Genomic DNA, 26126 nt, shown 5'->3' on the forward strand with positions numbered 1-26126 from the left:
CTCCCTAGGCATGGGTCAGCCCCACTCTGGCCCGGAGCCGCCCTGGGCCAGGACACGGCTGTGATCAGCCGGCCCTGGGCCAGCAAGGCAGGAAGCGTGGGACCACGGGTCTCTGGTCACACTGCCCTCCCCCAGGTGGATGTCCAGCTCCAAGTGGCAGTGCCGCGGCCGGGCCGCTACGCCCTGGTGGTGGAGTACGCCAATGAGGATGTCCACCAGGAGGTGGGCGTGGCTGTGCACAGCCCCCAGCGAGCCCCCCAGCAGGGGGCGCTCACGCTCCAGCCCTGCCCATACAGGTGGGCTGGGGAACCAGGGTGGGCTGGCATGAGGGCCCAGCCAGGGCCGCCACCCACTGACTGCCTCTCCTCCCAGCACCCTGTGCCGCAGCCCCGCACTGGACACCCAGCACCACCTGGCCACCTTCCACCTGGACTCGGAGGCCAGCGTCCGGCTCACGGCTGAGCAGGCGCACTTCTTCTTGGTAAGGCTCCCGAGCCCCCACCGCGGGGCCCTTCTCAGCAGCTTGTAAGCTCCGTGGGAGCAGAGGGAAGTGTGAGGAGTCCTCTTGGAGGACCTCATGAGGGAAGTGGGGCTCGGTGGGCCCCTGTCGCGTGGGGGCCTGTGAACAGCAGGACCCGTCCCTGGCCTTGGGCCCAACGAGCTAAGGGTGGGCAGGACAGGGAGGGCCCTGAGGAGCCGGGGGCAGACTCCGTGCCAGGGCTGGGGTCTCTGCAGCATGGCACAGCAGGACAGGTCTCTGCAGAGGGTAGGGCTCAGTCGCTGCCCAGGTCTGGGTGGCGCTCCTGGGGTCTGGGCTGTGTGACCAGCCGTCCCTGCACCTGCTCCTCTGGGCATGCCTTCGTGTGCCCAGTGCACGGCACATCTTCCCTTGCACAGCACAGTGTGACCCTGGTGCCTGTGGAGGAGTTCAGCCCTGAGTTCGTGGAGCCCCGCGTCCGCTGCGTGAGCAGCCATGGCACCTTTGGCCCTGGCAGGTAGTGGGGCCGTAAGGGGCGGGAGAGGCTGGCGGGACGTTGGCAAGGGCGCCTTGGCTCACACACGGTGCCCACAGTGCTGCCTGCCTGCCCTCCCGCTTCCCGAAGCCGCCGCAGCCCATCGTGCTCAGAGACTGCCAGGTGCTGCTGCTGCCGCCCGGCCTCCCCCTGACCCACTCCCAGGAGCTCACGCCAGGCGCAGCCCCCCCTGGACCCCAGCCGCGGCCCCCTACTGCCGTGGACCCTGACACGGAGCCCACCCTGCTGCGCCACCCCCAGGTGAGGGCCGGGAGCATGGTGCCTGTGCAGCAGCGGAGACGGGCGGGGGCCCTGCGGCCTGCCTGTCCCTCACCGGAACCTCTCCCTCCAGGGCACAGTGGTGTTCACCACCCAGGTGCCCACCCTGGGCCGCTACGCCTTCCTGCTGCACGGCTACCAGCCCGCCCACCCCACCTTCCCTGTGGAGGTCCTCGTCAACGGGGGCCGCGTCTGGCAAGGTACGGCTCGGGGGCATCGTAGGCCGTGGCCAGGTCTGAGCTAGGTGCAGACCAGGGCCATGAGGGCGGCACCTCACTTGCCTCCGTCCACGAAAAGCCTCAGCCTCGGGGTGGCTGGCTGCAGGCTCCTTCACGTGCAGCAAAGCAGGCACTGTTGCAGGACGCTTGGCCGCACCCGGGACCTGCCCCAGGTGCCTATGTGTGGCCTTGAGGGCTGCAGGGCAGAGCTCCTGCAGCATGGGTGTCGACACACTGTCCGATGTGTCTCCACTGTGCCCTGGGCCCAGGACAGGCCATGGAGCCAGGCGGTCAGTGCTGGCCTGACCCCGCCTTTTCCTCTGCAGGCCATGCCAATGCCAGCTTCTGCCCGCACGGCTACGGCTGCCGCGCCCTGGTGCTGTGTGAGGGCAGAGCCGTGCTGGACGTCACTGACAGCGAGCTCACCGTGACCGTGCGTGTGCCCGAGGGCCGTTGGTTCTGGCTGGTGAGTCCCAGGGTGGGCATCCCACTTAGGGACCAGCCGTTATTGGTGGTCGTCCACCCAGTGTCCCTGTCTCTGGGAACCTCCGTGGCCATCACGTGAGGCTCCCAAGGGGGCCTGAGAGCTGAGACACGTCCCAGCATCTCCCTGGACAGGCTCTGGCCACACCCTCCAAACCAGGGCCCTTGCTGGGCCTGAGGGCGGTGACCAGGCCCTCTCCCCCAGGATTATGTGCTTGTGGTCCCTGAGGATGCCTACAGCCCCAGCTACCTCCGGGAAGAGCCCCTGGACAAATCCTACGACTTCATCAGCCAGTGCGCTGCCCACGGTTACCACATCAGGTGGGCAGGGCCGGGCCGGGCCAGGGTAGGGGCCGGGGTGGAGGCTGGGAGCTGACTTCACCTCTGCCACTTAGCCCCAGCAGTGCAACCCCGTTCTGCCGGAACGCGGCCGCTTCCCTCTCCCTCTTCTACAACAACGGGGCCCGGCCTTGTGGCTGTCACGAGGTGGGTGCCACAGGTCCCACATGCGAGCCCTTTGGGGGCCAGTGTCCCTGCCGGGCCCATGTCATCGGCCGTGACTGTTCCCGCTGTGCCACCGGCTACTGGGGCTTTCCCAACTGCAGACGTGAGTACCGCAGCGCTCGGGGCAGTGGCCGGGAAGCTGCAACTCATGGGGCCTTCCCAGCAGAGTGGGGGTACACGGGTCTGCAGAATGTTCTAGAACCTGGCAGACCAACCCTGCCCACTCCTGTCTGCGACCCCCAAGCAGACAGTGGCTGGGGTGCGGGTCACCCACCTTTTAAGGTTGTCCAGGTTTAGGGGTCAGCAGGCAGCCTGCAGCCCCTGGAATCTGGAGGTGGATTCTGGGTGGGTCCTCCAGGCCCGAGGGCCGGGGCGGGGTCCTCCCAGGCTGCAGCGGAGCCTGAGCGGGTAGTGTCCACCCACAGCCTGTGACTGCGGCGCCCGCTTGTGTGACGAGCTCACGGGCCAGTGTATCTGCCCGCCGCGTACTGTCCCCCCCGACTGCCTGGTCTGCCAGCCGCAGACTTTCGGCTGCCACCCGCTGGTGGGCTGTGAGGCCTGTAACTGCTCGGGGCCCGGGGTCCAGGAGCTCACCGATCCCTCCTGTGACATGGACAGCGGCCAGTGCAAGTGAGCCCGGGTCTGGGTCCCCATGGCCTCGGGAGGTGCGGGGTCAGGGGCAAGGTTTGCCTCACCAGCAGGGCCCGGCACGCACGCCCCTTGCACCCCCCTCAGTGGGATCCCATCAGTGAGATGCTGAGCCCGTCTCCGCCCCTGGCAGGTGCAGACCCAACGTGGCAGGACGGCGCTGTGACTCCTGTGCCCCCGGCTTCTATGGCTACCCCACCTGCCGCCCCTGTGACTGTCACGAGGCAGGAACGGCACCCAACGTGTGTGACCCCCTCACCGGCCAGTGCCACTGCAAGGTGGGCCGGGACCAGGTCCTCCTCACACCCAGCCCACCTACCCTCAGCTGAGTGGGTGTCCTGGGTGGCCTGCTCCGGTGGCTGGAGCTCCCTGGAAGCTTTTTGGGAGTGAAGGGTGACTGGCCATGGGGATTCAGCCCCGGCACACGCAGCTAATGGGCCCTCCCATGCCCTGGTCTTAGGAGAACGTGCAGGGCCCGAGGTGCGACCAGTGCCAGCTCGGGACCTTCTCCCTCGAGGCTGCCAACCCCAATGGCTGCACCCGTTGCTTTTGCTTCGGGGCCACGGAGCGCTGCAGGAGCTCTGTCCTTGCCCGCCACGAGGTACGCCGCTGCAGGGCGGGACGGAGGCTAGCTGCCCCCTGGGCCAGGGGACTGGCATGCAGGATAGGGCCGTAACCCGTGTGGCCCCCCACGCCCGCAGTTCGTGGACATGGAGGGCTGGACGCTGCTGGGCAGTGACCGGCAGGTGGTGCCCCATGAGTGGCGGGCAGAGTCAGAGCTGCTGCACGCGGACCTGCGGCACCTGGCCGACACCTTCCCTGAGCTGTACTGGCAGGCGCCGCCCTCCTACCTGGGGGACCGGGTAAGCGGGCCTCGTGTCTGGGGGTTGTGATTCAAGGAGGACTGGGAGAGGACAGCGAGTTCGGACTCTGGAGGCCTGCTGTAGAAGGCCCCACTATGGGGAATGAGCAGCCCCAGGGAGGGAGGGGACGGGACCGCTGGCCAGGTCTAGCCGTTCCCAGCCGCTGTCTGCCCCAGGTGTCCTCCTACGGTGGCACCCTCCACTATGAGCTGCACTCAGAGGCCCAACGCGGCGACGTCTTCATCCCCACCGAGAGCCGGCCGGATGTGGTGCTGCAGGTGGGGGCGGGGTGGACGTGGCAGGATGGGCGGCCTGCTAGATGGCGGGCCAGCCCTCACCCGGTGTTCATGTGTCTCCAGGGCAACCAGATGAGCATTGCGTTCCTGGAGCCTGCGTACCCGGCGCCCGGCCACGTTCACCGCGGGCAGCTGCAGCTGGTGGAGGTGAGCTGGATGGGCCTGGGCTCCGCATGGCGCAGGGACCCCTGGGCCGCCGTGCCTGCTCACCATGATGGAGAGCGGCGCCCAGGAGCAGGCGGGCTGGCTTCCTGGTACCCTGCTGCTGGTCCTCAGATTCGTGGTCACCGCGGTGATGGGCTGCCCATCTCAGCAGCCACTTGGCCTCCTCTGTGAGCGCCTGCTGCACCTTCCTGTCTTCTCTTGGACTTGCTGTTCTTACCTTCTGCGGGAGCTTCCTCTCGATTGGCCTTCCTCCGAGGGGAAGCTGTGGTTTGTCTTTTCTCTAAGACAGTACTTGATGAACAATCTGGTTTTTTGTTTGTTTTCTTGTTATACTGAGGATTAAGTACTGGGGCATTCTATCTCTGAGCTACAACCCCAGCCTTTTATTTTATTTTGAAACAGAGGGTCTTGCTAGGTTGATGAGTCTCACTTCTTGCTGAGGCTGTCCTTGAACCTGCGACCCTCCTGTCTCAGCCTCCCAAGTACTAGGATTACAGGTGTGTGCCACCACACCCCGCTGGTGAACTCAAGTTTGTTTCTCATGGGTAATGTTTTCATGTCTTAAGAAAGTATCACGCTGGGCATGGTAGCGCATGCTTGTAATTCCAGTACTTGGGAGGCTGAGACAGGAGGATCGCGCAGGTTCGAAGCCAGCCTCAGCTACTTAGTGAGGCTCTCAGCAACTTAATGAGACCCTGTTTCCAAATAAAGTATAAAATAGGTCTGGGACTATAACCCGGAGGCAGAAAGCCCCCAGAGTTTATATCCCCCAGTACCACATACACACTCTAAAGTGTTTTGTTCTAAGATAGAAGCTTGTACTATTTTCTTGGCCCATTTCAATTCCCGCTGTGCCTGGACTTGACTGGTGTGTGGTGTGAGGCAGGGATCCAGCTGCTGGTTTCCATGCAGTGACCCGTGGAACCCTCTGCTGGTCTGTCACCTGTGTGGGGCTCTGTCCCGCACTCTGTTCTACCCCAGGGATGTGGCCCCACCGAGGTCTGCTCCTCCCACACAGGGAAACTTCCGGCACATGGAGACCCACAACGCTGTGTCCCGAGAGGAGCTCATGATGGTGCTGGCCGGCCTGGAGCAGCTGCAGATCCGCGCCCTCTTCTCACAGACCTCCTCGGCCGTCGCCCTGCGTAGGGTGGTGCTGGAGGTGGCCAGCGAGGTGGGCAGGGGGCCCCCCGCCAGCAACGTGGAGCTGTGCATGTGTCCTGCCAGCTACCGCGGAGACTCCTGCCAGGTGAGGGTCCCTCCCCCGCCGGGCGTTCTCTGCCACAGCTGCTCCTCCCGTCTCCGTCCCTGTCCCCGTCCCCCGCTCACCTCCTGACACCTGCTCCGCCTGCTCACGGTCAGCTGTCCACGTGTACACAGCTGCTATTTATCAGCCCACTGCCCACCCGAATGTCACCCGCCATGTGTCCCGACGGGGGCAGGTCGCCCTCACTCGTGTCTACCTACCCCCTGCTCTGTCCAGTCTCAAGTGGCCCCTGCCCCTTACAGAGGGTTGTGGCTGAGCACCCCTAGAAAGAGGCTTGGGTTAGAAGGAGGTGGCTCTGACGACCATGTGGGGTCTGGCAGCCAGACCCTAGAGCTGCCTCCAGCTGGACAGGCCAGGAGCTCCTGACCGTAGCCCAGCCTTTGACACTGCGGGGCAGCAGTCCAGGGCTGCCGCTGGTGAATGCGGGGTCAGGCCTGCGAGCAGTTTCTCTAGTGTGTCCACCTCCGCTCCCACTCACTGATGCCCTCTGCGCTCCCCTAGGAATGTGCCCCTGGCTATTACCGGGATGTTAAAGGTCTCTTTCTGGGTCGATGTGTACCCTGTCAGTGCCACGGCCATTCGGACCGCTGCCTCCCTGGCTCCGGGGTCTGTGTGGTGAGTCGGGCACAGCTGGGGAATGGGCAGCTAGCCAGGGCGCAGGCTGGCGAGGGAAGAGTCCGTGGCTCTGGGTAAACTGAGGCCTCTGGTTGGGCACGGAGGCCCTGGCAGGGCCGAAGCAGGCTGCGTCCTTCCTCGTGGGCGCTGACTGTCCGCTCTGCCCAGGCCTGTCAGCACAACACGGAGGGGGACCAGTGTGAGCGTTGCCGGGCCGGCTTTGTGAGCAGCAGGCCCGAGGACCCCTCTGCGCCCTGCATCAGCTGCCCCTGCCCCCTGGCAGTGCCATCCAACAAGTAAGGCAGCAGAAGTCCCCTTCCCATCCCCGCCACCTGCCCGCTGGTCAGCTCACGCTGCCCTCCAGAGGTTCAGGACGGGGCTAGGCTGTGGGCAGGGGCACGATGCTGGTACCCAGGCCAGAGCTGGAGGGGCGCGGGCGTGCGACCAACTCCTGCTGTCCCCACAGCTTTGCCGAAGGCTGCATCCAGCGTGGCGGCCTCACCCAGTGCCTCTGCAAACCTGGTTACGCGGGGACCTCCTGCGAGCGGTGAGAGGCGGGCTGGACCTGGTGTGCAGGGCCATGCATGTGGGCCCAGGGCTGACCAGCCCCTCTTCACCGCACCCCAGGTGTGCGCCCGGCTTCTTCGGGAACCCTCTGGTGCTGGGCAGCTCGTGCCAGCCCTGTGACTGCAGTGGCAACGGCGACCCCAACATGATCTTCAGTGACTGCGACCCCCTGACGGGCGCCTGCCGCGGCTGTCTGCGCCACACCACAGGCCCCCGCTGCGAGAGCTGTGCCCCCGGCTTCTATGGCAATGCTCTGCTGCCGGGCAACTGCACCCGTAGGCACAGGGGGGTCTGCATTCAATACCCCCAACAGGCTGCAGGGGAGAGGGTCGGGCCGCACCCCGGGATGGCGGTTGCGGGGCCGGAGCGGCCTGGGCCACACTGGGACTCTGTGGGAAGGGCGGGCTGGGGCCGGTAAGGGGCTCTGAGGACCTGGGCCAGGGCTGCTGTCACTGTCCCTCTTCTGCAGGGTGTGACTGTTCCCCGTGCGGGACAGAGGCCTGTGACCCCCACACCGGGCGCTGCCTGTGCAAGGCAGGTGTGACCGGGCAACACTGTGACAGCTGTCAGGTAGGACTTCAGCCAAGACTTGAGAGGTGCCGGGTCTGAGGCTGGGCTTGGGGTTGACCTGGAGGGGCGGGGCCTGGGGCTGGCCTAGAGGGCAGGGCCTGGGGCCTGGAGGAGTCAGTTCAGGGCTGGCTTGGAGGGACTTGAGGCTGGCTTAGGTTTACAGGGTCTAGGGCATGATTTGGGGTTGAGCTGGAGGGGTGTAGCTTGGGGCTGGCATAGAAGACAGAGCCTGGGGCCTGGAGTGGTGGGGTTTAGGGCTGGCCTAGGGGGCGGGGCCTGGGTGGAGCTGGAGGGGGCGGGGCCTGTGGCAGGCCCAGTTTCTCAGGGCTGAGGGAAGTGGGGTCTTAAGGGCTAGGCAGGGCCGTGATCACAGCCTGTGCCCACAGGAAGGATACTTTGCCTTCGAAGGCTGTCAGGGATGCCGCCCATGCTCCTGTGGACCAGCCGCAGAAGGCTCCACATGCCACCCCCAGAGCGGGCAGTGCCATTGCCGCCCAGGGGCTGGTGGACCCCAGTGCCGTGAGTGTGCCCCTGGCCACTGGGGGCACCCAGAGCAGGGCTGCAGGCGTGAGTATGGGGCACAGGGAGGGGCTGGCACCCCGAGGCCTGGGGGCCACATTCAGCCCAACTTTCTGTCCACAGGCTGCCAGTGCCCGGGGGGCCACTGTGACCTGCACACAGGCCGCTGCACCTGCCCTCCAGGGCTCAGTGGGGAGCGCTGCGACACCTGCAGCCAGCAGCATCAGGTGCCTGTGCCCGGCGGGCCAGGGGGCCACGGTGTCCACTGCGAAGGTATGCGCCCTCCTGTCTGCTCCTCACCCTTCCAGCTCCTCCCAGGCAGAGCGTGACCCAGTGACTCCGACCCCATGACCCCATGTGGACCTCATACCACTCTCTTACCCCAAGTCGGTGCCATGGTTCCAACACTAACCCCGTCTGCTGAGCCCCGCGGTCCCTGGGCCTGTCGAGCATACACCAGTCCTCAGGCCGGCTTCCTGGCACTGACTGCCTGGCTCATGATGGCCTTGGTCAGCCTGGGCTGACCTCTGCCACTCTGGCCCAGCCCAGCCTCTCGTGCCAATGCCCCAACCTCTGTGCTGACCCCAAGATCTCTCTCGTAACCTGTGACTCCTCACACAGACCTCCTTTCTCTGGTAGGCCTTGTGGCTCCACGCCGATGCCTGACTACTTATTTATTTATTTTTGCCGTACTGGGGATGGAACCCAGGGACATTCTACCTCCAAGCTCCACCCCATCCCTATTTTTTATTCATTTATTTGGGGGGGAGCATTAAGGTTGGAACATGGGCATTCTACCTCCGAGCTATACCCCAGCCCTATTTTTATTTTTTGCAATACTGGGTATTGAACTCGGGGGCATTCTGCCTCCGAGCTACGGGTTCCTGGAAGCCCTTCTGCCTCCGGGCTACACTCCCAGACCTATTTTTACATTTTTATTTGGAAACAGGGTCTCCTAAGCCAGCGCGGGGCTGGCTTCGAACCTGTGCGATCCTCCTGTCTCTGCCTCCCAAGCGCGGGGATTACAAGCGTGCGCCACCACGCCCGGCCTTTTATTCGTATTTTGAAACAGGGTCTCACTGAGTTGCAAACAGCTTCACTAAGTAGCTGAGGCTGTCCACAAACTGTGCTCCTCCTGTCTCAGCCTCCCAAATGCTGGGATTACAAGCAGGCGCCACCACACCTGGCTTGATTATTTATTTTGAAACAGGGTCTCACTGAGTTGCAGAGGGCCTCACTAAGTAGCTGAGGCTGTCCCTGAACCGCGATCCTCCCATCTCAGCCTCCCAAATGCTGGGATTATAAGCGTGCGGCACCACACCTGGCTTGATGCCTGGCTCCTGACCTGACCTCATCACCCCACTGACCTCGTCACCTCCACTGACCCCATAATCCGTGCCTGTCCCCGTGCCAACCCCATGGCCCTCTCTACCTTGTGGCTCCTGCCCCAACACTTTGACCCTGCCATAATCCCATTCTGCACACTGGTCCTGACCTTGTGCTAACATCCTGTGGCTCACGCCCACCGTGCTGACCCCAGACCCCTGGCCCTTGCCCTCTGCAGTGTGTGACCACTGTGTGGTTGTGCTCCTGGATGACTTGGAGCGAGCCAGTGCCCTCCTCCCCACCATCCGTGAGCAGCTGCGCGGTGTCAACACCAGCTCCATGGCTTGGGCCCAGCTGCACAGGCTGACCGCCTCCATCGCTGACCTGCAGGTACCTGGCACCCCACCACCTCTTCCCCTGCACTCCCTGCAGGGTAGGCACCCACCTCCCGCTCCCCACAGAGCCAGCTCCGGAGCCCGTCGGGTCCCCACCAGGAGACTGCACAGCGGCTGCAGACCCTGGAGCAGCAGAGCCTGGGTCTCGGGCAGGATGCCGAGCGGCTGGGCAGCCAGGTAGGCCCCTGGAGGCCCCTCCCTGAGACACCACAGAGCGCTCTTTCCAAGCGATTCTAAGGCACTCCCCACTTCCTGGTCGTCCCTGGCACCCCTGCCCGAGGCCCTGGCTGCCGCCCCCTCCATGGGGCTGTGGGCTGAAAGGGACTGTATCCACAGGCCATGGGGGCCCGAGACCGGGCTGGCCAGCTGCTGGCCAGCACTGAGACCACACTGGGCCGGGTACACAAGCTGCTCGGGAGCATCCAGGCTCTGGACGGCGCCCTGAACGGTAGGCTGAGCCCAGCCGGGCAGGTGCTCTGGGGCTGTCTGGGGTGGGCTGCGTCTGAGCTTGGTCGTGAAGAGCCAGCAGGCCTGTGTGTTCACATGGGGAGATGGCACCTTTGGGGGGATAGTATGGGGCGGGCTGCAGGCATGAGGACCCAGTGTGGCCAGGGCACAGGACAGGTGGACCCATGAGACAGGCCGGCCCTCGGGCAACCTCGCTGGAGAACAACGGTAGATAGTCGCACACACTTGGGCCATGCTTGAGATCTGTGGCGCTGTGACACATCTGAGTGGGGTTAGGGTTAGGGTTCACGTTAGCGTTAGCATGCCCAGGCAGGGCACTGGGAGGGAGTCACATTTCTGCTGAGCACTGCCTGGTGAGTGGGAGCCAGCCAGTGAAGAGGGGTGGGGGGCAGAGAGGAGGCCAGCAGGCCGGCTGGTAATGGTGCCCGGGGCACTGTGGGAGAGGAAGGGCTGTGGGCAGCTGTCTGGAGCCCGGGGCCGGGAGCCAGCTGGTGTGCTCGGCTTGTGTGTGGCGGCCTGCTGGAAAGGCTGGTGGGGGCGGGGTCTCACTGGAAGTCAGTGGCAGAGTGCTGCCTGGCAGCAGGCCAGCCCCAGGCCCTGATGCCCCCGCCCCCACAGAGCTGGCATCCCAGATGGGCCACCTGTCGCCACCCAACGCCTCGGCCCCGTCGGGTGAACAGCTGCGCCAGACGCTGGCAGAGGTCGAGCGCCTACTGCGGGAGATGCGGGCCCGCCACCTGGGGGCCCCCCGGGCAGCGGCAGAGACAGAGCTGGCCGAGGCCCAGAGGCGTGAGTGGGCTGGCCCTGCCTGTCTGGCTGGGCTGGGAAGGGGCAGGGACACAGTCTGGAGCCCAGGGCTGAGGTCACTATCGTACCAGGTTGGCTTCAGAGGGGCTGATGGGTGCTAGGCAGGACCAGGGGCCAAAAAGGGGTCCGGCTCCAAAGTCACGGCCTCTTACCCTGGCGCTGGCCAGTGCTGGCCCGCGTGCAGGAGCAGCTGACCAGCCGCTGGGAGGAGAACCAGGCACTGGCCACAAGCACCCGCGAGCAGCTGGCCCGGCATGAGGCAGGCCTCATGGACCTGCGCGAGGCCCTGAACCGGGCAGTGGACACCACCCGGGAGGCCGAGGAGCTCAATAGCCGCAACCAGGAGCGGCTGGAGGAAGCCCTGGTGAGACCCGGTCCCCACCCTGCCCTCGCTCTTCACCCTCCCGCCCAGGACCCCATGACCCCTTCGCCATCACCCCTCACATCTTTATTTTTATTTATTTATTTTTTTTGTGTGGTACTGGGGATGGAACCCAGGGGCATTCTATCCCCGAGCTACACCCCCAGCCCTATTTTTTATTCTTTATTTTGAAACAAGGTCTCACTGAGTTGCAAAGGACCTCACTATGTAGCTGAGGCTGGCTGTGAACCCTGATCCTTCTTTCTCAGCCTCCCAAAAGAATGTGGCACCACGCCCAGCCCATCACATCTTCTAATCCCCAATTTCTCCTTCAGCAACGGAAGCAGGAGCTGTCCCAGGACAATGCCACCCTGCAGGCTACCCTACAGGCCGCCAGCCATGCCCTGGCCCAGGTCTCTGAGCTTCTGCAAGGCATGGACCACGCCAAGGAGGTGGGCACAGCTCATGCCCACTCAAGGGCCCTTCCTAGCCTGCTCCCTCCTCACGGGGCTGCGGGCCATGGCTGGTTCACATGCTCACTTGTATGTGAGGTATGGGGCGACGGGAGGCCAGTGAGGCGGCCCGCTAAGCCCACCCACCCACAGGACCTGGAGCACCTAGCTGCCAGCCTGGATGGAGCTCGGGCGCCACTGCTGCAGAAGATGCAGGCCTTCTCCCCAGCCAGCAGCAAGGTGGACTTGGTAGAGGCCGCTGAGGCCCATGCGCAGCGGCTGGACCAGCTGGCACTCAACCTGTCCAGGTGAGGGGCCCACCCAAGACACAGCTCAGGTTTCTGTTGGGGGCCACAGGGCTTGGATGGGGCAGCTGGTCTGGGAGGGCTCCTGGAAGAAGAGGCCATCCTCCTCAAAGGAGCAGGCCCTTCGCCAGCTCCAAAGGAAGCTGGGCCGGGCTGGCGGGAAAGGCGTACCTGGTGGAGGGAGGCGGGATTAGGTGGAGCCTGGACCTGATGCATAGCTGGTCCAGCAGCAAGGGTCAGGGAGCCAGGCTTGGGGGTGTGCCCCCCACACGCACCTTGACCCTTCCCGCCACAGCATCATCTTCGGGGTCAACCAGGACCGCTTCATCCAGAGGGCCGTGGAGGCCTCCAGCGCCTACAGCAGCATCCTGGGCGCCGTGCAGGCTGCTGAGGGGGCGGCCGGTCAGGCTCTGCAGCAGGCCAGCCGCACCTGGGAGGCGAGTCCCTTCTGCTCCCCACAGCCCCGCAGGCCCTGCTCCTGCCCCAGCCCCGCGGTGCAAGCAACCTTCTGTCCACCACGCCTTGCAGATGGTGGTGCGCCGGGGTCTGGCGGCCCGAGCCCAGCAGCTGCTGGCTAATAGCAGTGCCCTGGAAGAGGCCGTTCTCGGGCAGCAGCAGAGGTTGGGCCTTGGTGAGTGCAGGTCCAGTGGGCTGTCGAGGCTCCTCCGAGGCCTCCGGCATCTGGGCTGCATCTGTGTGGGGCTGGTGGCTGGTGGGAGCCAGGGTAGAATGGAGTGGGGTTTGGAGGCAGCTGCCCTGTGTGTCCACCCTGAGGGCCTCATAACAGTCTGCCACCCACCATGGTGTCTCCCAGTGTCTGGATGTTTGTCTGTCTGTCTGTCTGTCTGTGTACACATGGCCTCAGTGTTCCTGGGGTGAGGAGGACAGGGGGCTCCTAAGATTCCGCCCAGCACTGAAGCTGCCTGTTCCGCAGCACGGGAAATCCTGCAGGACGCCAGGACCCAGCTCCATGATGTCCAAGCCAGGAAGGACCAGCTAGCAGCTCGAATCCAAGATGCGCAGGCCATGCTGGCCATGGACACGGGTAAGTGGAGGCTTGTCTCCGCCCTCACTCACCGCTTCTTGCCCGGCTGGCCGTGGAGTCTGATGATGGTGGGCAGGCCAACCCTGTGCCATCAAGCCTACCTGCTGGTTATGTGTGGTTGGCAAGCCCTGCAGTGGCCTGTGTCGATGAGGAGGCTCCCAGGTGGGCAGCACAGGGCTGGACGCCAAGGCCCTGCAGGGACACAGACACACGGCACAGTGTCCTGGTCACTCAGTGCAGACCAGGCCATAGAGATGCTTTGCACAGCAGTGGAGAGCCCGGGAGGGTGGGTGGGCCCGCAGGCTTTGGAGGAGATGGGTGTTAGGACATGCCCCTGGGGGCCTCGTGCTTCATGGAAAGAGTGTCCCAGGGAGGGACCAGGCGGTTAGTGAGCATGATGCCATGTTGGGGCTGGCATGGCTGGAGCCAAGGGACTGACTGGGTAAGGCCTTGGTGGCGTGGCCCCTGCTGCTGCTGAAGAGGGTTTGGAGCAGGGGCGAGCTAGCTGAACATGGTGGGTTTCAAGGGGGCCCTGTGGCTGCTGACCATCCTACACACGCCTGGGCGGGGCCTGGTGGGGCACCGAGGGTCCATCCAGGCCATGCTGAGCCATAGGGTACGAGGGGCCCACCGGCCCCCACGGTGGCCCAGAGGAGGGGCCTGGGGGTGTGGAGACAGAGTGGTCCTGGCCTGGACCTGCACTGTCCCCTCTGCAGATGAGACCAGTGAGAAGATCGCCCACGCCAAGGCCGTGGCCGCTGAAGCCCAGGACACGGCCGCCCGCGTGCAGTCCCGACTTCGGGACATGCAGACAAAGCTGGAACAGTGGCAGGGCCAGTTTGGAGGCCTGCAGGGCCAGGACCTGGGCCAGGTGGTGCTTGACGCAGGCCGCTCGGGTGAGCGGCAGTCCTTGGGGCTCCTCAGGGAGGGCAGGGGGGAGGCAAGGCGCTCTCACACACACGCCTACCCACCGGCCACAGTGTCCACCCTGGAGAAGACTCTGCCACAGCTGCTCACCAAGCTGAGTGACCTTGAGAGCCGTGGCGTGCACAACGCCAGCCTGGCTCTGTCCGCCAATATCGGCCGCGTGCGGGAGCTCATCGCCCAGGCCCGGGGGGCGGCCAGCAAGGTGGGTGGCATCCCAGGGGGCTGTGGGTGTCAGGGAGCCAGGCGGGAAGTGCTGAGGCGCCCCTGCCCCCCAGGTCAAGGTGCCCATGAAGTTCAACGGGCGCTCGGGGGTGCAGTTGCGGGCCCCACGGGACCTCTCCGACCTCGCGGCGTACACGGCCCTCAAGTTTTACCTGCAGAGCTCAGAGCCAGCGCCCCCGCCCGGGCAGGATGCTGGGGACCACTTTGTACTGTACATGGGCAGCCGCCAGGTACGGGGAGGGTGGGATGGACGGGGGAGCAGGAGTGGGTAGACCGGACCCGTCTCCACTGCAATCTCCCTGCTGCCTCAGGCCTCCGGGGACTACATGGGTGTGGCACTGCGCAACCAGAAGGTACACTGGGTGTACCGGCTGGGGGGAGCAGGCCCTGCCACCCTCAGTATTGAGGAGGACATCGGGGAGGAGTTCGCGACCGTCAGCATCGACAGGTGGGGCCCTCGAGAGGGGTTGGGCACCGCCGGCTGCGGCCCTGCGCCCGGCCTCACCGCCCTCTGCCCTCAGGACCCTGCAGTTTGGCCACATGTCCGTGACGATGGAGAACCAGGTGGTTCAGGAGACCAAAGGGGACACGGTGGCCCCTGGCATGGAAGGGCTGCTCAACCTGCGGCCCGATGACTTTGTGTTCTACGTCGGCGGCTACCCTAGCAACTTCACGGTGAGCCGGGTCCCGCCTCGGGCAGCTTCAGGCAGGATGGCGGCTCTGCCTCTCTTGCCCGGGGACCTGCTTCTTGGTGACTGGCCTCAGTCCGCAGGGGTCTCTCCTGGGTGGTGAGGTGCCCTGACGGCCTGCTGTGCCCGCAGCCCCCTGCCCCCCTGCACTTCCCTGGCTACCGGGGCTGCGTCGAGATGGACACGCTGAACGAGGAGGTGGTCAGCCTCTACAACTTTGAGAGGACCTTCCAGCTCGACACGGCCGTGGACAAGCCCTGTGCCCGGTATCGTGGTCTGCCCCTCCCGCCCACCCGCACCCGCCCACGGGCCCTCCACTAACCCGGCGCCTCTGACCCACAGCTCCAAGTCCACCGGGGACCCATGGCTCACTGACGGCTCCTACCTGGACGGCACCGGCTTCGCCCGCATCGGCTTCGAGAGCCAGTTAAGCAACACAAAGCGCTTCGACCAGGAGCTGCGGCTGGTGTCCTACAACGGGATCATCTTCTTCCTGAAGCACCAGGCATGGCCCCGGCCCTCAGCCCCTGCCCGCTGCGTCCCGCTCCACCCATGCTGACCTGCCCCTGCCGCTGTGCCCCCCCAGAGCCAGTTCCTGTGCCTGGCGGTGCGTGAAGGCAGCCTGGTGCTCCTCTACAACTTCGGCGCGGGCCTGAAGGAGGCCGTCCCGCTGCAGCCGCCGCCGCCCCTGACCGCGTCCAGCAAGGCGGTGAGGCCTGGGCGCTGGGAGCCGGGAGGGTTGGGAGGCCGCAGCTCACGCTGAACCCTCCACCATGCACTCCAGATCCAGGTGTTCCTGCTGGCGGGCAGCCGCAAGCGCCTGCTGGTGCGTGTGGAGAGGGCCACTGTGTTCAGCGTGGAGCAGGACAACATGCTAGAGCTGGCCGACGCTTACTACCTGGGCGGGGTGCCGCCCGAGGAGCTGCCCCCCAGGTGGGCACACGCACTGCGGGGGGCGGGCCTGGGGCAGCAGCATGGGGGCATGGGTTCGGGAGGCCTGACCCTGGTGCCCTGCAGCCTGCAGCTGCTCTTCCCCTCCGGAGGCTCCATCCGCGGCTGTATCAAGGGGATCAAAGCCCTGGGCAAATACGTAGACCTCAAGAGACTGAACACCACGGGCGTGAGCTTCGGCTGCACCGCAGACCTGCTGGTGAGGCAGCTTCCCCCACCGCGGCTGGGCAGCACCCACGTGCAGCGCAGTGTGGCTCAGGGCTCCCTCCTGGCAGGTGGGCCGCTCCATGACCTTCCACGGCCACGGATTCCTGCCCCTGGAGCTCCCCGACGTGGCGCCCCTCACCGGCAACGTCTACTCCGGCTTTGGCTTCCGCAGCACCCAGGACAGCAGCCTGCTCTACTACCGTGCCTCCCCGGTGAGGCCGCCGCACCCTGGCCCCTAGCCTCCCCAGGGCCCCGAGCCCGCTTGTGGCTGGCTGCTCCCTCCTGCTGCCTGGGGACCTGGGTGTCTGGAGGGAAGAGGGGCCCCTGGCCTGGTCAGCTCACCCGGCCTCTGTCCCCAGGACGGGCTCTGCCAGGTGTCCCTGCAGCAGGGCCACGTAACGCTTCGGCTCATGAGAACAGAGGTGAAGACACGTGCGCTGTTTGCCGACGGTGCCCCCCACTACGTCGCCTTCTACAGCAACAGCACGGGGTGAGTGCCCCGCCCGCCCGGCCCCCCGCGCTCTGCAGAGGCGGGCTGGGGAAACGCTGCCTCCCTCTCCTCCCAGGGTCTGGCTCTACGTGGACGATCAGCTGCAGCAGATGAAGCCCCACCGCGGGACGCCTGGGCCACAGCCTCAGCCCGAGGGTGCCCCGCGGCTCCTCCTGGGAGGCCTGCCCGAGTCCGGCACCTTCCGCAACCTCAGCGGCTGCATCAGCAACGTGTTTGTCCAGCGGTGAGCCGGCAGGCTGGGGCGGGGGTCCCGGCTGCGCCCCCACCGCCGCAGAGGCTGATGTGCAGCCCGGGGCCCCTCCACAGGCTCCAGGGGCCGCAGCGTGTGTTCGACCTGCAGCAGAACGTGGGCGGTGTGAACGTGAGCACCGGTTGCGCACCAGCCGCGGGACAGGGACCTCAAGGACTGCGGGCCATCGCCCGGAAGGTAGGGCACAGGGTGGTGCCGGTGGTACCGGGGCGGGCGGGGTGGTTCCGAGCAGGCGCCCCTGCATCCCTCCGCGTCCCCAGGCCTCCCGCCGCAGCCGCCAGCCCAGCCAGGACCCTGCCTGCACGCTGCCCCTGCATCCCAGGACCGCCCAAGATGCCTACCAGTTTGGGGGGCCCCTGCCCAGTCACCTGGAGTTTGCAGGCATCCTGGTGCCCCACAGGTAAGGCCTGCCAGCGGGGGCGGGCTCGGCAGGGCCCCCAGGGAAGGCTGACTATGTGCCTGGCTTCCAGGTTCCACCTCTCGCTATCCGTCCGCCCTCGCGCCCCCCAGGGCCTCCTGCTCTTGGTGGTGCCCCTGACGGCCATCAGCCCCTCCCTGGTGCTCTTCCTGAGCCATGGACACTTTGTTGCCCAGACGGATGGCCCCGGGCCCCACCTCCGCGTCCAGAGCCATCAGCGCTCACAGGCTGGCCAGTGGCACAGGGTAAGAATCTGCGGGAGGGCACTTGGGCAGGGCCCCGGAGCGCCCCTGACCTGCTGCTCTTCCGCCCCCACCCCCAGGTGTCTGTGCACTGGGAGAAGAGGCGGATCCAGCTGCTGGTGGACGGGATCCGGGCCTGGAGCCAGGAAGCGACCCACCAGAGGGTGGCCAGCCCCCAGCCCCACACCCTTTTTGTGGGGGGCCTTCCCGCTGGCAGCTACAACTCCAAGCTCCCCGTGAGGACCGTCCACCCCCACCCGACCTTGGCCTGGCCGCAAACTCAGCGGCCCAGCTGACCCTGGCTGTCTGCTCCCCCCCCACAGGTGGCCACAGGCTTCAGTGGTTGTGTGAAGAAACTTCGGCTGGATGGGCGGCCCCTAGGGGCCCCCACACAGGTGGCAGGGGTCACGCCCTGTGTGCCAGCCCCCCTGGAGGATGGCCTGTTCTTCCTGGGCGGCAGGGTAGTCTTCACCCTAGGTCTGTGGGGTGGGGGGGCCGGGGGCTCCGGGAGGGTGTGGCAGGGGCTGGCCTTCCTCTCCACTCTGGCCCCTCCCCACAGAACCCCGGGACGCCACACTGCTGGACATGGGCCTGCAGCTGGAGGTGAGGCCTCTGGCAGCCACTGGCCTTATCTTCCACCTGGGCCAAACCCAGGGTGCCCCGTACCTGCAGCTGCGGATGTCTAAAACACAGGTGAGGTCGGGCGTGGTGGCGCACACTTGTAATCTCCGCGCTCAGGAGTCTGAGACAGGAGGATCGCACAGGTTCGAAGCCAGCCTCAGCTACTTAGTGAGGCTCTCAGCAACTTAGTGAGACCCTGTTTCCAAATAAAATATAAAATAGGTCTGGGAGTGTAGCCCAGAGGTAGAAAGCTCCTGGGTTCCACTCCTAGTACCACCAAAAAAAAAAAAAAAAACAGGTGAGGGCAAGCAAGCAGCGCCTGGGTATATAGCTGCTTCTTGCTGGAGGGCCTGGCCGGCAGGCCCAAAACTCACTCCCTCCACCCAGGTCCTGCTGCAAGCGGACGACGGAGCGGGCGAGTTTGCCACACAGGTGACGCTACCCGCAGCGCTGTGTGACGGGCAATGGCACCGAGTGGCAGGTGAGTGGCCACTCTGCGGTATGGGGAGACGGGGGACCCCACTGTGAGGGCTGGGTGGGGGCCGGGACACCCACGGGAACCTGTCTGCAGCCATCAAGGGCGGGAACGTGCTCCGACTGGAGGTGGACACACACAGCAACCACACCGCCGGCCCCTCGCTGGCCCTGGCTGCGGCGGCAGCCCCGCTGTACCTTGGGGGCCTGCCCGGTGAGTGGCCTCAGTGGGAGGGGGCACCCTGAGGGGCAGCATGTGATGGAGAGGACGGGCCCGGGCCCTCGCTGCTGTTCCAGCGAGCCCTCCTCTCCCCCTGCACCCCCAGAGTCCACAGCTGCCACGTCTGGGCACCTCAACTACCGCGGATGCATGAGGAAGCTGGTGGTGAACGGGTCCCCTGTCCCCGTGACTCGCTCTGCAGGGGTCCAGGGGGCAGTGGGGGCCAGAGGCTGCCCAGCCACCTAGCCCCAGCACCCAGGGCTAACTGCACGTCGTGGCAAGTTTCAGATGTCTGTATACATCTAGACTCCAGCTTCTATGGGTGAAAAATCTCCTTTCTGGAACTTGGCTTAAATTATGTCTTTAAATGAAAAGAATGACACTATAAAGCAGGCTGGTGCTTTTTAAAGACCTTCCTCATACCAATTTTTAGTAGTGATTACGGTATGCCTAAACTCCTTTCTGGCACTAGGAACTGAAGCCGGGCGTGGCGGCCCATGCTTGTAACCCCAGGACTTGGGAGGCAGGCCCTCTGGGACTGGGGATATACCTCGGAGGCAGAATGCTTCCAGTTCCAGCCCCAGAATCAAGATAAGAACCTGGGGGCACTCTATCTCCAGTCCCTATTTTGAAACACTCTCACCAAGTTCTGAGGCTGGCCTGGAACCTGCAGTCCTCAGCCTCCCAAGTACCAGGGTTACAGGTGTGTACCACCACACCTGGTTTCTTCTTAAAGCGTAAGTTCCAAGCACACAAATGGCTGTAGCAGTGTCCTGGCTCCAACCACCTCCCCGTTGCGGACACGGGGCTGCTGCAGCTCGTGGGGACAAAGACCAGAGTTGGCAGGTAAAAGAAAGGACTTTATTAGTAAGTGGGAACGGAGGAAAGGGTGTGCAATGAACCACAACCGCCACTACAGGAGTCACGTGACTACATCCAATTCCTCACAAGGCGCACATAATTCAGTCTAGACTCATGTCTTCCTCTTCATCTTTCTTCTCTTTCGCGTCGCCCTCTTTCTGCTCGGATGTGGCACTGTTCTGCATAGCTTTGGCAAACGCTTCCACATCTGAAACACATTTGAGATTTGAGACGGCGGTCAGCCCTTGCCCGGGCCCCGGGGGGTGGGGGGCAGGTCCTTACCGCCCTTGTTGGCTGCCTCCACGGCCTCTGCGGGGAGGCCGAACTGGCACATGAGGGGCCCCAGCTGCCCCGAGGCCAAGGCCGCGCTGAACATGCCCAGGGCCTGTAAAGGAGAGCCACACGCTGAGGGCCAGGCCGGGGCCATGCCAGCCCCTGGGGCGGCCCGGGGCATACCTGCTGGAACTGAGGCGAGGTCAGGGTGTGCTGGATCTCGTCGGCAGTCTGTGGCAGGGACTCCCCGGAGGGCAGGTAGGGCAGCAGGCGCTCCTGGACGTCTGCGTTGGCGAGGATGGGAGCCATGATCTCGGGTGTGAGCACACTGGCCAGGTCCACTAGGCATAAGCACAGGGCCGTGGCAGGCAGCTCAGGGCCAATGGACCCCACGCAGGCCAGGAGGGGCTCGCCCCACGTCTGCGTGGTGTCTACCTTGCTGGCCGCCCCCGGGCCCGGCCGGCACGTTCATGGTGGCCAGGATACTCTGGAGGTCGCTGAGCTGGATGGGCTGGGCCGGGCTGGCTGCTGTGCTAGTCCCTTGACCTGAGCTGGGCGCGGCGCTCGGGCTGGTGGCTGAGGCAGCTGCTGGGGCAGAGGGGGCTGGGGTGGCACGGGCAGAGGAAGCGGTGGAGGATGGGGTGACTGCCGCCGACTGGCTCCGGGAGCTGGGAAGAGTGAGGGCAGCTCTGAGCGGCTGGGCTCCCACCACACACTGGGCCATGCCAGAGGTCCAGGGACCGCCACCCTGGGAAGGCGCAGCTGTGCCGCCACCGCCCCCCCCCCACGACCTCCGTAGGGTCTCCTGAGGAACACACAGGGCCAAGTACCAAGGTCTCACCTGGACGAAGAGCTGCTCGCAGGAGGCCCACCACTGCTGAGTAAGCTGGCCAGGCCTGGCCCAGTGAGAGCCCCAAGGCCACCTACAAAGGGAGGAGACGGCATGGTGCTCAGGACCCCCGAGACCCTGTGACGGGAGTGGTGGGGAGGGCGGGCACAGGGCAGGCCCCCTCAGACCCTACACTCTGGAACTTGTGCCACTGAGCCAGGCCATTCCTGTTCCCATCAGGCTACCAAATTCAGTCCCAAGTCCTGGCCAGAGTCAGCAGTTCCCCAAATACCCGGCAACCCCCCGTCCACCGTGAGAAGTCGGAAGGCAGGCTGGCCCAGGCCCCAGGAGGAGCCTCGCCCTGTGCACCTAGCTGGGCTCCTCCCTGAACCTGAAGACCTCAGCAACCTATCCCACCAGAGGCAAATGGGCGCCCCCCAGGGAAGTGGGGGCAGGGGGATTACCCAGGCCTCCGAGGCCAGCCGGTCCAATGAGCTGCATGAGCTGGCTGTGACTCATGTTCCCCAGCAGGCTCTGCAGACCGCCCTCACCTGGAAAACAAAGGGCTCCAGCTCGGCCTGAGCTGTACAAGGAGCAGGGCCCACAAGGGCAGAAAACAGGCCCTAACTCAATCTCCCAGGCCTGCACCACCAGGGCTCCCGCAGCCATTACCACCCAGTGCGGAGAGCTCGTGGCCCCCGCTCCCGCTGGCCCCCAGCGCCCCGGGCATCGGGGGGTTGTTCAGGTACTCGTTGACTTTCCGGCAGTGCTCCTCATCCTGGTCAGTCTTGGGCTCCTGCAGGAGAAGGTGGAGAGGCCCACTGAGAAGCCCACAGGAGGCGCTGGCTCGTGCCTGAGCCCACACGGCCAGCCACCCTCCGATCTGGCCTACCGAGGGACTGCAGTCACCTGTGCCAGCCTGGCACTCTGCCCTCCGGCTGCCACGGTCCTGGGCGCCGCACAATGCCGTCCGTCTCACTCTGCTCCCTGAGCGCCCACCCTCCAGGCGCAGCTCTTCCCTCAACCCACGGGGGCCAGCGGGGCCTCCTCGCAGTGCCCCAGAGCCGCAGCACATGGCACCCCAGCTCCTACCACAGACCTTGCAGGGGTGGGACAGCCCAGCAAGCAGTGAAACTAATCAACCTAGCAAGCCACTACTGTTTTAACATAAGAATAAAATAGTGCAGCTCAAGAAGACTGCCTCTGGGTTCAATCCCCGGTACCCAAAAAAGGTAGAAATTGAAATCAGATGACGTTTTGGGCAAAACTGGGGAAAAGTCCTGCCTCAGCAGCTAAGCCACACCCACCCTTGCTCATAAATAAATCTTTACTGAAATGCGCCACACCCACCAGTTCCCTGAGTCCTCAATTGCTCTGGCTCCTTGGGCACCTGTAACACTGAGCCCTGCCCCAGAAGGAAGCCCTCCTCCCCAGTCGTTTATAGACCAGCTGCTGTCCCACTCCACAGCGCTGTGCGAGGCCGGCGGCCCGCTCCCTGCAAAGGGCCATCCAAGCCCAAAACACACCCACTGCCGCTTTTAACCCAGTCATGAGCGCACATGTGAGGACGGAGCTGTACTGGCACCCAAAGGTCCCCAGAAAACACCAAAGGAGAGCTTGAGGACAACATTTTGCCTCTGAGACACACAGCGGGGAGTGGTGTGATCCCATGGACATGGCGAATCCCAGCCCCTCAGAGGGCTGAGGAAGGACTAGTTCAAGGCTAGTCCAGGCAGCTTAGTATCCTACCTCAAAATAAAGAGCTGGGGTACTGCCTGGTGGTAGAGTGCTCCTGAAAGGAGCTGGGAACACTGCAGGGAGGCCATCCAAAGGCGCCCTCTGCCTGGGGCCTCAGTGAACCACCATGAGTGGGCAGGGGAGGCGTGAGGACCAGAAGCCACCTGCTTCCCCTGCCTCAGTGAAAACGCACACTGCACAGGAGGGCGCCCACAGTCCAGCCAAGAGCTTTTTGGGCTCAGGAAGAGGCTGTCAGCCTCCCAGCACCTGGCAGAGCGCTGGAACTCCGGAGTCCTCCCCTAAGCACACAGCCGGGTCCGACCAGCTGATGCCACCCCACCACAGGTGAGCAAGTTTCTGCCCTGAGCGCACGACAAGAAAACGCAGACACCAAACACACACCAAGCACACGCTCCCACATACCTGCATCCAAAAGAAGAGCCGCTTGGACCCTGCCTTAAACTTGAGCACGTAGACCCTCCCGCTGGGGCACTGAGGCACGCGCTTGAACTCACAGTCATCAGGGAAGATGATCAAGTCCTGGCACGGCGAGAGGAGGAACGTGTCATTCCCACACAGGGGCACCGCTCGGGCCCCGAGCCTCACAGAGCAGGTGTGGACGTTTCAGAGGCGGGCAGGTCACCACGCCGAGCACCCAGTGAGGGCAGACTCCCAAGTAAGGTCCGGAGAGGGGCTGGGGTGCAGGGAAGCGGGCCTCCAACTATCCCCCAAGGTGAGCAGAGCCGCCAACTCTGACTTGCTCTCAGATGTAACAAAGACTGTTTAATCTCGAGAACAAAGAGTTCTAAAGAAGGCGACACTAGGAAAGTTCGCTGTCTTCCCCAGGGCCGCGACCAAGGTCAGGATTCTTGCACAACTTCTCCAACCCCAGGCGCTATCACTTCAAGTCCGAGGCCGCGGGCACAGCCGAGAACTGTGGCCAGCGGCCCTGGTCACCCCGTGAACGCGATGTCACTGGCTGCTCGTGGCCCTCGGGTCGCGACGGGGGCATGGCGACGGGGCCCACCGCGGCCGGCCGCCACTTACGTCCTCCACGGTCCCCGAGGTCCTGTCCTTCCAGCAGAAGTGGATGAGCGAGTCGTCGGTCTGCTGGATGTACACGAGCCCTTTCCGTTTATCGGGCGTGACGGTTGTCCCTTTCAGTGCCATCTTCCCTGCCCGGAACTCCACCAAGTACTTGTTGGAGGACCCCCGGGAGCCGGGCACCAGGCTCGGGAACAGAGCGCCCGAAGTCGCCATCCTGGAGGGGCAGAGCGGCGGGCTCAGCGCGGCCGCCCCGCGTCCCGCGGAGCACCCGGCCCGCCCGCCGCCGACGTCACCGCCGCCCCAGCCCGCCGCCGCCGCCGCAGGCCTCCGCGCCCCAGCCCCGCCGCCGCCGCCGCCGAGCCTCGCCGGGCCCGCCGCATGGCCGCGCGAGCGGCGCCCGCCGCCCGCGCCCGCGCCCCGCCGCCGTACCTGGCTGTGCTCACGCTGGCCGCAGGCCGCCGTCCGGGTTCGCTCTCCCGAGCTCTTCCTCCTCGGCGCCTGCCGGGCCCCGCCGGAAGCCCGCGCTCCGCCCGCCCCCGCCCGCACTCTCGCCGCCGATTGGGCCCCGTTAGCCGCGCAGCCGGCCCAGGCCCAGCCGCGATTGGTCGACGCGGCCATCCATCGCGCTCGCCCCGCCCCGGCCCGCCCCCGCGCCGGCGGCTCTCTTCCGGCGGAAGCGCGGCCCGGGGCGGGCGGGCCAGAGCGGCCCCTATTGTTGCTGTGTCATAGGGGAGCGGCGGCGGCCCCTGGCGGCGGCGCCTGGAACGGCGGGCGCGCGTCCCCGCGCCCAGGTCCGCAGGACAGGCGTCCCGCGGCCGACGGCGGTCTTCCAGCGAGCCCCGCTGCGTACCTGCAGTGTGGCGGCGCCCGGGCTCGCTCCCGGGTGTTCTCAGCACTCATTTCTTAGCTCCAGTCTTTGACAGTTTTAGGAAATTAACAATCATCAGCCGGGCGTGGTGGCGGGAGGCTGAGACAGGAGGATCGCGGTTCGCGGCCGGCCTCAGCTGCTTAGGCCCTCAGCAGCTCAGTGAGACCCTGTTTCAAAATAAAGAATAAAAAGTAGGGCTGGGGTGTCGCTCAAAGGTCGAATGCCTCTGCGTTCCACCCCCAGTACCGAAAAAAAAAAAAAGCACTGGGGCAGGCGCCCAGCCCTGGCTCAGCACCACCCAGCCATCCCGAATCTGCGTGCTCCCCCGGCTCCCCCGGCGCGCCTCGTCCTTTTCTCTGCAAAGTTGGTGTGTTCTTCGGCTTTTTCTGAAAAGCATAAAAATGAGAAGTGGCGAGCCGGGCGTGGTGGCGCACGCTTGTGATCCCAGCATTTGGGAGGCTGAGATCGGAGGATCGTGGTTCGTGGACAGCCTCACCTACTTAGTGAGGCCCTGTGCAACTCAGTGAGACCCGGTTTCAAAATAAAGAATAAAAAATAGGGCAGGAGGTGTAGCTCGGAAGTTGAATGCCCCTGGGTTCCATCCCCAGACCTGCAAAAAAAAAAAAAAAAAAAAAAAAAAAAATGAGAAGTGGCTTTTCACTGGGCATTGCTTTGAAGCCTTACCCGTGTTGCCAGGGAAGCGGCTGTGGGACTCTGACCCAAGCGCCCTGCACCAGGGCCTCGCTGGACACTGCCCTGTGAGCGCTCCATCTTCTCGCTACTCTCCCACTTCTGCTTTTTAAATTTGTTTGAATGCTATTTTTAATTTAAAATTGTATTTATAAGTTGGGCGTGGTGGTGCCCACCTGTAACCCCAGTACTTGGGAGGCTGAGACAGAAGGATCGCAGGTTCAAGGCAGGCCACAGCAACGCAGTGAGACACTCAGAAACCTGGAGAGACTGGTTCAGAACAAAAAGTAAAAAGGGTTGGGAAAGTAGCTCAGAGGTGGAATGTTCCTGGGTTCAATCCCCAGCACCACTAAAATACAAATTCCCAGTACAGTTAAAAGTTTTATTTATGCTAACAGACTTCAGATTTCTTGTTTTGTTGTGGTGTTGGGTACTGAATGCAGGGCCTCATGCTAGGCATGGTACCACTGAGCTATGGCCCCAGACCTATTTTTAATTAGTTAATAAATATTTGAAGTGTCTTCTTAGTTTCTAATACAATAAATACCAATAGGTAAAGCCTACATAAATTACCGTGAAGGTCTCAATAATTGTGTGTGTGTGTGTGTGTGTGTGTGTGTGTGTGTGTGTGTGTGTGTGTGTTGTTGGGGATGAAACCCAGAATATCTCCCTCGTGCCAGTCTAAGACTTCACCACTGTGCCGCAGCCCCGGCCTCTGTAATTTTTAAGAACCTAAACTAACCAGGCATGATGGCGCATGCTTGTAGTCCCAGCATTTGGGAGGCTGAGACAGGATTATAATTTGCAGCCAGCCTCAGCTCCTTAGTGAGGCCCTCTGCAATTTAGTGAGACCCTGTTTCAAAATAAAGAATGAAAAGTAGGATTAGGGGTATAGCTCAGAGGTAGAATGCCCCTGGGTTCCA

At 64.2% G+C, this 26126-nt stretch overlaps 2 protein-coding genes across 3 annotated transcripts in view; one reads left to right on the forward strand and one right to left on the reverse strand.

The window, feature by feature from the left end:
- LAMA5 (laminin subunit alpha 5) overlaps positions 1-19144 on the forward strand; it is a gene marked incomplete at both ends in the record, with an annotated part of 54805 nt that extends 35661 nt beyond the window's left edge. The window contains 54 exons of the mRNA XM_080716471.1: positions 136-296; positions 373-481; positions 898-995; positions 1073-1274; positions 1366-1492; positions 1837-1976; positions 2199-2314; positions 2389-2600; positions 2923-3127; positions 3279-3423; positions 3606-3746; positions 3847-4008; positions 4185-4286; positions 4368-4451; positions 5488-5718; positions 6238-6351; positions 6520-6647; positions 6818-6898; positions 6979-7193; positions 7388-7488; positions 7875-8055; positions 8131-8280; positions 9572-9723; positions 9795-9905; positions 10065-10176; positions 10815-10985; positions 11171-11367; positions 11700-11816; positions 11970-12124; positions 12417-12558; positions 12650-12752; positions 13056-13166; positions 13883-14062; positions 14147-14295; positions 14369-14545; positions 14627-14763; positions 14837-14990; positions 15137-15270; positions 15347-15509; positions 15591-15713; positions 15789-15937; positions 16022-16154; positions 16231-16374; positions 16522-16652; positions 16729-16896; positions 16980-17100; positions 17184-17323; positions 17394-17586; positions 17664-17819; positions 17907-18060; positions 18143-18276; positions 18592-18685; positions 18776-18892; positions 19005-19144. Of these exons, the coding sequence (XP_080572597.1) occupies positions 136-296; positions 373-481; positions 898-995; positions 1073-1274; positions 1366-1492; positions 1837-1976; positions 2199-2314; positions 2389-2600; positions 2923-3127; positions 3279-3423; positions 3606-3746; positions 3847-4008; positions 4185-4286; positions 4368-4451; positions 5488-5718; positions 6238-6351; positions 6520-6647; positions 6818-6898; positions 6979-7193; positions 7388-7488; positions 7875-8055; positions 8131-8280; positions 9572-9723; positions 9795-9905; positions 10065-10176; positions 10815-10985; positions 11171-11367; positions 11700-11816; positions 11970-12124; positions 12417-12558; positions 12650-12752; positions 13056-13166; positions 13883-14062; positions 14147-14295; positions 14369-14545; positions 14627-14763; positions 14837-14990; positions 15137-15270; positions 15347-15509; positions 15591-15713; positions 15789-15937; positions 16022-16154; positions 16231-16374; positions 16522-16652; positions 16729-16896; positions 16980-17100; positions 17184-17323; positions 17394-17586; positions 17664-17819; positions 17907-18060; positions 18143-18276; positions 18592-18685; positions 18776-18892; positions 19005-19144 (7767 nt within the window). The remainder of the gene's footprint in view (positions 1-135; positions 297-372; positions 482-897; positions 996-1072; positions 1275-1365; positions 1493-1836; positions 1977-2198; positions 2315-2388; positions 2601-2922; positions 3128-3278; positions 3424-3605; positions 3747-3846; positions 4009-4184; positions 4287-4367; positions 4452-5487; positions 5719-6237; positions 6352-6519; positions 6648-6817; positions 6899-6978; positions 7194-7387; positions 7489-7874; positions 8056-8130; positions 8281-9571; positions 9724-9794; positions 9906-10064; positions 10177-10814; positions 10986-11170; positions 11368-11699; positions 11817-11969; positions 12125-12416; positions 12559-12649; positions 12753-13055; positions 13167-13882; positions 14063-14146; positions 14296-14368; positions 14546-14626; positions 14764-14836; positions 14991-15136; positions 15271-15346; positions 15510-15590; positions 15714-15788; positions 15938-16021; positions 16155-16230; positions 16375-16521; positions 16653-16728; positions 16897-16979; positions 17101-17183; positions 17324-17393; positions 17587-17663; positions 17820-17906; positions 18061-18142; positions 18277-18591; positions 18686-18775; positions 18893-19004) is intronic.
- A 638-nt stretch (positions 19145-19782) lies between these two features.
- ADRM1 (ADRM1 26S proteasome ubiquitin receptor) lies at positions 19783-23858 on the reverse strand (the record flags this gene model as incomplete). 2 transcript variants are annotated; one of them, XM_080716581.1, is made up of 9 exons in its annotated part: positions 19783-19967; positions 20042-20144; positions 20216-20373; positions 20468-20700; positions 20874-20955; positions 21326-21412; positions 21534-21657; positions 23022-23138; positions 23646-23858. In XM_080716581.1, 9 exons carry the CDS (start codon positions 23856-23858, stop codon positions 19861-19863), a joined length of 1224 nt encoding a protein of 407 aa, XP_080572707.1. In that variant the 3' UTR covers positions 19783-19860. The 2 variants fall into 2 exon arrangements, with proteins under 2 accessions (XP_080572707.1, XP_080572708.1); XM_080716582.1 differs by lacking the exon at positions 23022-23138.
- Positions 23859-26126: the final 2268 nt, after the last annotated feature.

This window comes from Muscardinus avellanarius (genome assembly GCF_963383645.1).
Source record: "Muscardinus avellanarius genome assembly, chromosome: 19".
Lineage (NCBI taxonomy): Eukaryota > Metazoa > Chordata > Mammalia > Rodentia > Gliridae > Muscardinus > Muscardinus avellanarius.